The sequence below is a fragment of the Ranitomeya imitator genome, chromosome 5 (assembly GCF_032444005.1).
Source record: "Ranitomeya imitator isolate aRanImi1 chromosome 5, aRanImi1.pri, whole genome shotgun sequence".
Lineage (NCBI taxonomy): Eukaryota > Metazoa > Chordata > Amphibia > Anura > Dendrobatidae > Ranitomeya > Ranitomeya imitator.
The window spans coordinates 130,467,686-130,479,230 of record NC_091286.1 but is presented as its reverse complement, the minus strand read 5'-3'; the positions used below and the strand labels follow the sequence as shown (position 1 = coordinate 130,479,230).

The following is an 11,545-nucleotide window of genomic DNA, read 5'->3' as shown; positions in this document are numbered from 1 at the left end:
AACACGTCCAGAAACCTTACATTTCATGAATTTGTCTAAAAAATCTGAATAATCAAAGATGGTGAGGAAAAAAGACAGAATGTGGTGCAAAACTCAGAGGATAAGCCACATATAGACGCAAACAATGAACGGGGGCTCAGTGTGAACACGGCCTTAGACCTCTGCAGTGCGCGAATGTAAATTATTAAACTTGTTAATAAAGTTACATTAAACAAAAAAAAAACTAACTAGGAAGAAGCGGCGGTCAGGGCGGTGCCGAACCTTACGCCTTGTGCCGTACGTGACGTCACGGCGCCGCTGTCAGAGAGGCAGGAGACCCGCCCAGGCAGCAGCTTCTCTTCCTTCGAGTGTGGGCGGCAGCGGAGCCCGGGCTGTGGGGTGCAGCGCGGCGGTGGACGGGACCTATGTGACGCTACGCGGCCATTGCGGAGTCGCAGTGTTAGCGCCTGTGTGAGCGCCGGTCCCTCCTCTCGGCTCCTCATTCTTCTCTCTCGGGCTCGGTGGCGGCCACTCGGTGGTAACCGCGGCCCCTGCTGCGAGGGCGGCCATGGACGAGCAGGCGGGGCCCGGCGTTTTCTTCAACAACAATAACAATTCGTTGCTGTCCGCGGCCGGTGCGGGGTCTGCGGGAGCCGGCAAAGGATTTGAGGCCGGGGCTGGTGATTCGGTTGCTGGCGGTGCAGGAGGAGGCGGCACCGGGACGGCAGGCAGGGCCCAGTACAGCATCCCGGGCATCCTGCACTTCTTACAGCACGAGTGGGCCCGCTTCGAGGTGGAGAGAGCGCAATGGGAGGTGGAGCGGGCCGAGCTGCAGGTAATCACCGGGACCTGTCACTACACACGTGTGCACCGGCGGCGGGGGCTGTGCATACTGTATACTGTCTGTGCACCGACAGCGGGGCTGTGCATACTGTATACTGTCTGTGCACCGACAGCGGGGGCTGTGCATACTGTATACTGTCTGTGCACCGACAGCTGGGGCTGTTTATACTGTATACTGTCTGTGCACCGACAGCTGGGGCTGTATATACTGTATACTGTCTGTGCACCGACAGCGGGGCTGTATATACTGTATACTGTCTATGCACCGACAGCGGGGCTGTGCATACTGTATACTGTCTGTGCACCGACAGCGGGGCTGTGCATACTGTATACTGTCTGTGCACCGACAGCGGGGGCTGTGCATACTGTATACTGTCTGTGCACCGACAGCGGGGCTGTGCATACTGTATACTGTCTGTGCACCGACAGCGGGGCTGTGCATACTGTATACTGTCTGTGCACCGACAGCGGGGGCTGTGCATACTGTCTGTGCACCGACAGCGGGGCTGTGCATACTGTATACTGTCTGTGCACCGACAGCGGGGGCTGTATATACTGTATACTGTCTGTGCACCGACAGCGGGGCTGTGCATACTGTATACTGTCTGTGCACCGACAGCGGGGCTGTGCATACTGTATACTGTCTGTGCACCGACAGCGGGGGCTGTGCATACTGTCTGTGCACCGACAGCGGGGCTGTGCATACTGTATACTGTCTGTGCACCGACAGCGGGGGCTGTGCATACTGTCTGTGCACCGACAGCGGGGGCTGTGCATACTGTATACTGTCTGTGCACCGACAGCGGGGCTGTATATACTGTATACTGTCTGTGCACCGACAGCTGGGGCTGTATATACTGTATACTGTCTGTGCACCGACAGCGGGGCTGTATATACTGTATACTGTCTGTGCACCGACAGCGGGGCTGTGCATACTGTATACTGTCTGTGCACCGACAGCGGGGGCTGTGCATACTGTCTGTGCACCGACAGCGGGGCTGTGCATACTGTATACTGTCTATGCACCGACAGCAGGGCTGTGTATACTGTATACTGTCTATGCACCGACAGCGGGGGCTGTGTATACTGTATACTGTCTGTGCACCGACAGCTGGGGCTGTGTATACTGTATACTGTCTGTGCACCGACAGCGGGGCTGTATATACTGTATACTGTCTGTGCACCGACAGCGGGGGCTGTATATACTGTATGCTGTCTGTGCACCGACAGCGGGGCTGTGCATACTGTATACTGTCTGTGCACCGACAGCTGGGGCTGTATATACTGTCTGTGCACCGACAGCGGGGGCTGTGCATACTGTATACTGTCTATGCACCGACAGCTGGGGCTGTGTATACTGTATACTGTCTGTGCACCGACAGCGGGGCTGTGCATACTGTATACTGTCTGTGCACCGACAGCTGGGGCTGTATATACTGTATACTGTCTGTGCACCGACGGCGGGGGCTGTGCATACTGTATACTGTCTGTGCACCGACAGCGGGGGCTGTGCATACTGTCTGTGCACCGACAGCTGGGGCTGTATATACTGTATACTGTCTGTGCACCGACAGCGGGGGCTGTGTATACTGTCTGTGCACCGACAGCGGGGGCTGTATATACTGTATACTGTCTGTGCACCGACAGCGGGGGCTGTATATACTGTATACTGTCTGTGCACCGACAGCTGGGGCTGTATATACTGTATACTGTCTGTGCACCGACAGCTGGGGCTGTATATACTGTATACTGTCTGTGCACCGACGGCGGGGGCTGTGCATACTGTATACTGTCTGTGCACTGACAGCTGGGGCTGTATATACTGTATACTGTCTGTGCACCGACGGCGGGGGCTGTGCATACTGTATACTGTCTGTGCACCGACGGCGGGGGCTGTGTATACTGTCTGTGCACCGACAGCGGGGGCTGTGCATACTGTCTGTGCACCGACAGCTGGGGCTGTATATACTGTATACTGTCTGTGCACCGACAGCGGGGGCTGTGCATACTGTATACTGTCTGTGCACCGACAGCGGGGGCTGTATATACTGTATACTGTCTGTGCACCGACAGCGGGGCTGTATATACTGTATACTGTCTGTGCACCGACAGCTGGGGCTGTATATACTGTATACTGTCTGTGCACCGACAGCGGGGCTGTATATACTGTATACTGTCTGTGCACCGACAGCGGGGCTGTATATACTGTCTGTGCACCGACAGCGGGGCTGTATATACTGTATACTGTCTGTGCACCGACAGCGGGGCTGTATATACTGTATACTGTCTGTGCACCGACAGCGGGGCTGTATATACTGTATACTGTCTGTGCACCGACAGCGGGGGCTGTATATACTGTATACTGTCTGTGCACCGACGGCGGGGGCTGTGCATACTGTATACTGTCTGTGCACCGACAGCTGGGGCTGTATATACTGTATACTGTCTGTGCACCGACAGCGGGGGCTGTGTATACTGTCTGTGCACCGACAGCGGGGGCTGTGTATACTGTATACTGTCTGTGCACCGACAGCGGGGGCTGTGTATACGGTCTGTGCACCGACAGCGGGGGCTGTGTATACTGTATACTGTCTGTGCACCGGCGGCGGGGGCTGTGTATACTGTCTGTGCACCGACGGCGGGGGCTGTGTATACTGTATACTGTCTGTGCACCGACAGCGGGAGCTGTATATACTGTATACTGTCTGTGCACCGACAGCGGGGCTGTATATACTGTATACTGTCTGTGCACCGACAGCGGGGGCTGTATATACTGTATACTGTCTGTGCACCGACGGCGGGGGCTGTGCATACTGTATACTGTCTGTGCACCGACAGCTGGGGCTGTATATACTGTATACTGTCTGTGCACCGACAGCGGGGGCTGTGTATACTGTCTGTGCACCGACAGCGGGGGCTGTGTATACTGTATACTGTCTGTGCACCGACGGCGGGGGCTGTGCATACTGTATACTGTCTGTGCACCGACGGCGGGGGCTGTGCATACTGTATACTGTCTGTGCACCGACAGCAGGGGCTGTGTATACTGTCTGTGCACCGACAGCTGGGGCTGTATATACTGTCTGTGCACCGACAGCGGGGGCTGTGTATACTGTATACTGTCTGTGCACCGACAGCAGGGCTGTGTATACTGTATACTGTCTGTGCACCGACAGCGGGGGCTGTGTATACTGTATACTGTCTGTGCACCGACAGCTGGGGCTGTATATACTGTATACTGTCTGTGCACCGACGGCGGGGGCTGTATATACTGTATACTGTCTGTGCACCGACAGCGGGGGCTGTGTATACTGTATAGTATACTGTCTGTGCACCGACAGCGGGGCTGTGTATACTGTATACTGTCTGTGCACCGACGGCGGGGGCTGTGTATACTGTATACTGTCTGTGCACCGACAGCGGGGCTGTGTATACTGTATACTGTCTGTGCACCGACAGCAGGGGCTGTGTATACTGTATACTGTCTTTGCACCGGCGGCGGGGGCTGTGTATACTGTCTTTGCACCGACAGCGGGGGCTGTGTATACTGTCTGTGCACCGACAGCAGGGGCTGTGTATACTGTATACTGTCATGTGCACCGACAGCAGGGGCTGTGTATACTGTATACTGTCTGTGCACCGACAGCAGGGGCTGTGTATACTGTCATGTGCACCGGCGGCGGGGGCTGTGTATACTGTATACTGTCTGTGCACCGACAGCGGGGGCTGTGTATACTGTATACTGTCATGTGCACCGACAGCAGGGGCTGTGTATACTGTCTGTGCACCGACAGCAGGGGCTGTGTATACTGTCAAGTGCACCGGCGGCGGGGGCTGTGTATACTGTATACTGTCTGTGCACCGACAGCGGGGGCTGTGTATACTGTATACTGTCTGTGCACCGACAGCGGGGGCTGTGTATACTGTATACTGTCTGTGCACCGACAGTGGGGGCTGTGTATACTGTCAAGTGCACCGGCGGCGGGGGCTGTGTATACTGTATACTGTCTGTGCACCGACAGCGGGGGCTGTGTATACTGTATACTGTCTGTGCACCGACAGCGGGGGCTGTGTATACTGTATACTGTCTGTGCACCGACAGTGGGGGCTGTGTATACTGTATACTGTCTGTGCACCGGCGGCGGGGGCTGTGTATACTGTATACTGTCTGTGCACCGACAGCGGGGGCTGTGTATACGGTCTGTGCACCGACAGCGGGGGCTGTGTATACTGTATACTGTCTGTGCACCGGCGGCGGGGGCTGTGTATACTGTCTGTGCACCGACGGCGGGGGCTGTGTATACTGTATACTGTCTGTGCACCGACAGCGGGGGCTGTGTATACTGTATACTGTCTGTGCACCGGCGGCGGGGGCTGTGTATACTGTATACTGTCTGTGCACCGACGGCAGGGCTGTGTATACTGTACTGTGATGTGCACCGACATCCGGGGCTGTGTATACTGTGATGTGCACCGACAGCGGGGGCTGTGTATACTGTATACTGTCATGTGCACTGACAGCGGGAGCGGTGTATACTGTCTGTGCACCGACAGCAGGGCTGTGTATACTGTATACTGTGATGTGCACCGACAGCGGGGGCTGTGTATACTGTATACTGTCATGTGCACCGACAGCAGGGCTGTGTATACTGTATACTGTGATGTGCACCGACAGCGGGGGCTGTGTATACTCTATACTGTCATGTGCACCTACAGCAGGGGCTGTGTATACTGTGATGTGCACCGACAGCGGGGGCTGTGTATACTGTCATGTGCACCTACAGCAGGGGCTGTGTATACTGTCATGTGCACCGACAGCAGGGTTGTGTATGCTGTATACTATCATGTGCACCGACAGCAGGGCTGTGTATACTGATACTGTATACTGTCATGTGCACCGACAGCGGGGGCTGTGTATACTGTCATGTGCACCGACAGCAGGGGCTGTGTATACTGTCATGTGCACCGACAGCAGGGGCTGTGTATACTGTATACTGTCATGTGCACCTACAGCGGGGCTGTGTATACTGTATACCGTCATGTGCAGCGACAGCGGGGCTGTGTATACTGTATACTGTCATGTGCACCGACAGCGGGGGCTGTGTATACTGTCATGTGCACCGACAGCAGGGGCTGTGTATACTGTATACTGTCATGTGCACCTACAGCGGGGCTGTGTATACTGTATACCGTCATGTGCAGCGACAGCGGGGGCTGTGTATACTGTCATGTGCACCGACAGCAGGGGCTGTGTATACTGTATACTGTCATGTGCACCGACAGCGGGGGCTGTGTATACTGTATACTGTCATGTGCACCGACAGCGGGGGCTGTGTATACTGTATACCGTCATGTGCAGCGACAGCGGGGCTGTGTATACTGTATACTGTCATGTGCACCGACAGCAGGGGCTGTGTATACTGTATACTGTCATGTGCACCGACAGCGGGGGCTGTGTATACTGTATACTGTCATGTGCACCGACAGCGGGGGCTGTGTATACTGTATACCGTCATGTGCACCGACAGCGGGGGCTGTGTATACTGTATACTGTCTGTGCACCGACAGCAGGGGCTGTGTATACTGTATACTGTCTGTGCACCGACAGCAGGGGCTGTGTATACTGTCTGTGCACCGACAGCGGGGGCTGTGTATACTGTCTGTGCACCGACAGCGCGGCTGTGTATACTGTATACTGTCATGTGCACCTACAGCGGGGCTGTGTATACTGTATACTGTCATGTGCACCGACGGCGGGGGCTGTATATACTGTATACTGTCATGTGCACCGACAGCGGGGGCTGTGTATACTGTATACTGTCATGTGCACCGACAGCAGGGGCTGTGTATACTGTCATGTGCACCGACAGCGGGGGCTATGTATACTGTATACCGTCATGTGCACCGACAGCGGGGGCTGTGTATACTGTTGTGAGTACTGAAAGAGCAGCATATACTGTTTCCATTATGTGATGGTATATCTCCAGGCAGTGGTAGTTAAAGAATAAACATTGTTATTGATGGTGTCTCAGGTAAAGGGATATTATTTGTGTGGGGCACCTTCTACCCACCTGGCCTGAATTGGCTCAATCAGCCGAAATGTAATATCAATTTTCAGAGATCATTGATGCAGGTAAATATCCAGACCAATTTCCAGAGGTTAAACCTTTAAGGCCTTTGTTCTCCCGCTATCTGTAAATTCTTTATGCCCCAAGAGTAACGGTAATCGGGTCCTATTCTGCAGGAATCCTCTCCAGTCTGCATGAATACATGTGCACTTCTGGGATAGTAGTTGATGATGTGCAGTGAAGTAGTTAGCCGCTGCATATAGGTATTTTCCCTTTGTAACAAACTTTTGGACTCGTTTTCCATTGATATTTAAGTTCTTCATCATTTACATGTTATAGTAAGAGCTACTGGAGCTGGTGTCTAATGTCTACAGCGTGCAGCCCATCCTACACCATCGCAGGCACTAACTGCTAATTTCCCATAACTCAGAGCTCAGATTGGCTGCAGTGGTCACATGACACAACAATGTCGCTTCACTCTTCGGGAACAGCAGTGCCGACATTGCTGGAATGCAACTGTAGTGTTTTTATTTTCTATGGTTCCTGAACAGATTAAGCTTGGGTTGTCCGGAAGTGGATAACTCCTTTTAAGCATTTATGGACTTGCAGATTTATCTAGAACAATACTCTAAGCTACTGCATAAATCCAAGTCCTGCAGAGTTAAATCTCAGCACCACAAGTCAATTTCTGCACTGAAAGTTTGTGCTGTTGAGCTGTTCAGATGGTATTTACTTTGCCCCTATTGTACTCTGTTATGGGTTTTCTTTCCGTCTGACAATATGGATGGAAAATCCGCGGTCATTGTCATCCCTTTAAGTTAGGTTGAGCTCAGGTGAGTTTTGATTTTTTGCAGACCGACCATCTCCACAAATTCTCAATGTGACTGTCTGTTGCAGCTCCCTGTGCTCGTCCTCGAAGTGAGCGGGTACATGAGCTGCCTACTATTTACATGCACAACGCATGCTGTCATTTTTTTTTCTTATGGGGACTTGAGATCTCTGTGAAAAATAGCTTGTGCTCTAGCATATTGATCTATATTCTGTATGTGTGGGGTCCAGTGTGCACATGAACCAAAAATAAATCTGTGTGAGCATACAGTTAAGGTGTGAAGACGTGATGCTTGGAGTCACTATAATGGTACATGGGTTTCTGGTGAGGAGGAGCGTTTGGGTACGTGTTTGGGTACGGTGTGTCTGGCACGTGTTGATATCCAGCGTTGAAATCTAAGATGCATATTCATAGGTCTGCAGAGGGCTTGGTCCTTTTGACTACTGCTCATGGTGTTATACAAGTTTGTTCAGAATAATGTCTTTATGTATTGTTGCATATCGATGACTGTGTCCAAATAGGTCATAAAATCACTGCGGAGAACTCGGAGCCTCGCTGTCCATTTACTGGAAGAGTTCTGGTTCAGTGCTGGCAGTCTTCCCTTGGCTGTGTAAATGATCCTTCTACCTCAACGGTTTTACTTTCTGCGTTTTGAATTGTCATGTTCACATTTAGATGCGGCCTTGCTTGGTATAGTTAGTTCTGATGCCTTTTATGCACTTCACAGCATTACTAAAATTGACATCTGCAAAATCTTATCAAGATATCTCATAGGTATAATGATATTAGCAAATACCGGTAAATCTAATTAGAAATGTACTATGGTTCTTCTGATTACCTATGTCACTTACTCCATGTGCAGGCATTACAGTAGCTTGGACATCCATGGTTATGACCACTAACAGCTGTCACTGGTGGTGGTTTGTGTAATCATGGATAGCTAAGCTACTTGCCAAGCCCTGCACATGAAGTGAGTGACATAGCTAACCAGATGAACTATACTACATTTCTAAATGGAGGTATTGATAATATTATTATTACTATTAGATATTCTGATAGGATTTTGGAGATCCATCTATCAACTATCTCTCCTGTTTTTCTCTTATAGCGCACTGACCCTTAGAGTTTCATTGAGCTATTTACATATCCGTTTTAAAATCCTGTCCGTGGGGCTCAGAGCAGGTCCAATCTCATCTGTTTTGCGGATCAGACTCTGCCATTAAGGTCCCTGACACTTCTAGGCAACCTGACTGCGGATACATGCTACCCGAACCACATGCAGCATGTGTCAAACATTGGCTGTATATCGGCACTGTAACACCTGCTTTATCCTACAGAGTTCCATCAGAGTTTCATCGGTTTATAACTGATGATTTGTTAAGAGTCAAGGAATAAAAAAAAAAAAAAGTTCAGTTTACCTGCTCTAGAAAAAAATAAATAGAAGAAACTGTGTTGAGGTGACACCTAAGAGAAAAATGGGTTAGTTTCTCTTGGGTGGTGACACTCTCACAGATGTGCCAATGTAGGATAACTATAACCCGTCCGACAATGTCAGGTTGCATCATTGGTTAAATGTTTTATTCACACCTAGTTTTCTATTGCCCATTGACAGTCAGAATAGTGTAACATTATTCTTTATAGTAAATGTATAAAATAAATATCACAGAGCCAAAAGTAGTCAGTGTGATCCCTCACAATGGATGTAAGGATTGTCTGCCTGTTACACAGCCGCTACTCATGCAGGAATTGCCTACCAGCTGCGAGACATGCAGCGCCGGGGACTTGAACATATTAGAGCACGCTTAAGTCACTCAGCACCCAAGCATGCTCAGATAACACTTCTGATCACGTTCACTCATCATTGGTAATATGGTAGAATCACAGCTAGATAGTGATGGTTTGCCTGCTTTGGTAACTGCTTGCAGCCAAGACTGTTTCTTTAGTGTTATACTGCATCTTAAAGGAGTAATGTCAAGTTCATAATTTTGTAAAATTGAAAAGTGCTTGTAAAACAAGGAACATTGCAATTTACCCAATTATTAAAAATTCTTTCCACTCTCAAGAATGAGATTTTTAATTTTCTAATGTATAGCAGATTTCTGGCCACCGTTCTGTCACAAGCAGGCCCATGTGAAAAAGGACCTCACTGATGGAAAAATGGAGCAAACACCAATAAAGCTGATCCAGCACACTGATGACAATCAGCCCTTTTTTTCATCTACCAGAAAAAAAAAAAAGCGAAAGCCTAATTAAGAATGTATTCACTATAAATCTGGTTAGAATAGGCATTCCCAAAATAGTATTGCACACAATGTACTGTAGGTTTTTAACATAGGAGCCTATGGACGTCAGACCACCGTATGCTCCAATATGCACTGCAGACAGTGTGAATTCACGGTACCCGGTGACCCTGTGAATGCGGACATAAGTGTGGAACAGGTTTACTGTATTAAGTATCACGACTGAGAAGGGATTGCCCTACTAGGTAATTAAAAAAGCCTTTCCGATAGCAAGATTGCGTATGGTTATGTGCAGACAGTCTTTTCTATGATTTTTCACGATTTTGAAGAGTTTTGAGATTTGGAGTTAGGATTTGTAGAGTTTCTGCAAAAGTCCCAGAATACCTGTGTGCCCATAGTCTAAGACTTTCCTGATTTCTTTGGTACAACCCATTCAAACGTGTGGTGCTGTATTACTGCTTTGTGCAGAGATCCTAATCCAGGTAGTCTTAGCGCTGTCCAAAGTCTAGAAGAATGTTGTTTTAAGTGATCCAGAATCGGCTATGTCCTTGGTTGTAAATTCTCAAATGTCCTCATCTCCCCTGAGTCACGCCAGAAATGCCACTCAGTTTAGCAGTATATTTTCTAGCTATCCAATGGGAACTCTCAATAGTCCTTGCTTTGGTATATGCTTTGTCACTACCTGAGTGTCGCAGTTTTACATATCTCCAAAATCTACCCCAGTAGGGCACCCTGTCGATCTGCATCATGTGGCACATATTCCAGGTTGCTTTCTCTCTCTTGCAGAGTTTCCTGTTGAATTCTGTGCCCGATGTGCCAGCCTTGCTATGCCACCCTCCTGGTATTTGCATATGATGGATATTTCAGCAGATGGTGCACACACTGATTGTAAATCGAGCTTGTAGAATTCTGCATCGTTGGCTTTTTCATGTCAGGGAAGCGGATCATTTTTATTTTTATAGGGTTTTCTCCCCCCTTTGAGATCATAATTAATTCAGAAGATGATGACAGCACAGCGCTGCCTGTCAGGAAATTCATGGCAACAAAACAGAAGGAAGATTTCAACGTACAGTGTTAAATATCGTATAAAAGTGCACCAGTGTTGGCCTGAAATCTGCATGTATGTGCAAATATGCGTTGCAAGAATTTAGAAAGATTGATCCCATTTTTCCTTTTATTCCCTATTATGTGGATTCTTTTTCTCAATAGTCTCTGATCTAGTAATCACTATATGCTAGTTCAGCACTATGTATTCTAGTTCTAAACAAAAATGAGGATTGCTTTTCTGTGGCCTTACTGAAGATATGGTATTATTTGTCAATGCTTAAATGGGCTTCATAGGAATTAAAGGACTGTTCTCTACAACTTTCTATTTCCAAGAACCAGCACCACTTTTGATCATGATATTGACATGCCAAAAATTGAATGTTGTGATCGTAGAGCTGCTCATGTAAATTTACCTAAAAGGGAATCTGTCAGCATGTTTTATGTAATTTGAAAGCCATATAATATAGGGATGGAGTCTAGTGATGTCATTTACTATTTTTTTTTTTTTTTAAATCAGTGTTTTATCACCAGATCATCAT

The 11,545-nt window shown here is 49.1% G+C and overlaps 1 protein-coding gene across 3 annotated transcripts in view; it reads left to right on the top strand.

Moving 5' to 3' along the window:
- Positions 1–271: 271 nt before the first annotated feature.
- STRN (striatin) overlaps positions 272–11,545 on the top strand; it is a 198,359-nt gene continuing 187,085 nt past the window's right edge. Inside the window, exon 1 of one of the 3 annotated variants that reach the window (XM_069769151.1) lies at positions 272–814. In XM_069769151.1, coding sequence (XP_069625252.1) covers positions 548–814 — 267 coding nt within the window. In that variant the 5' untranslated portion in view covers positions 272–547. The remainder of the gene's footprint in view (positions 815–11,545) is intronic. The other 2 variants (XM_069769149.1, XM_069769150.1) reach the window with 2 other exon arrangements.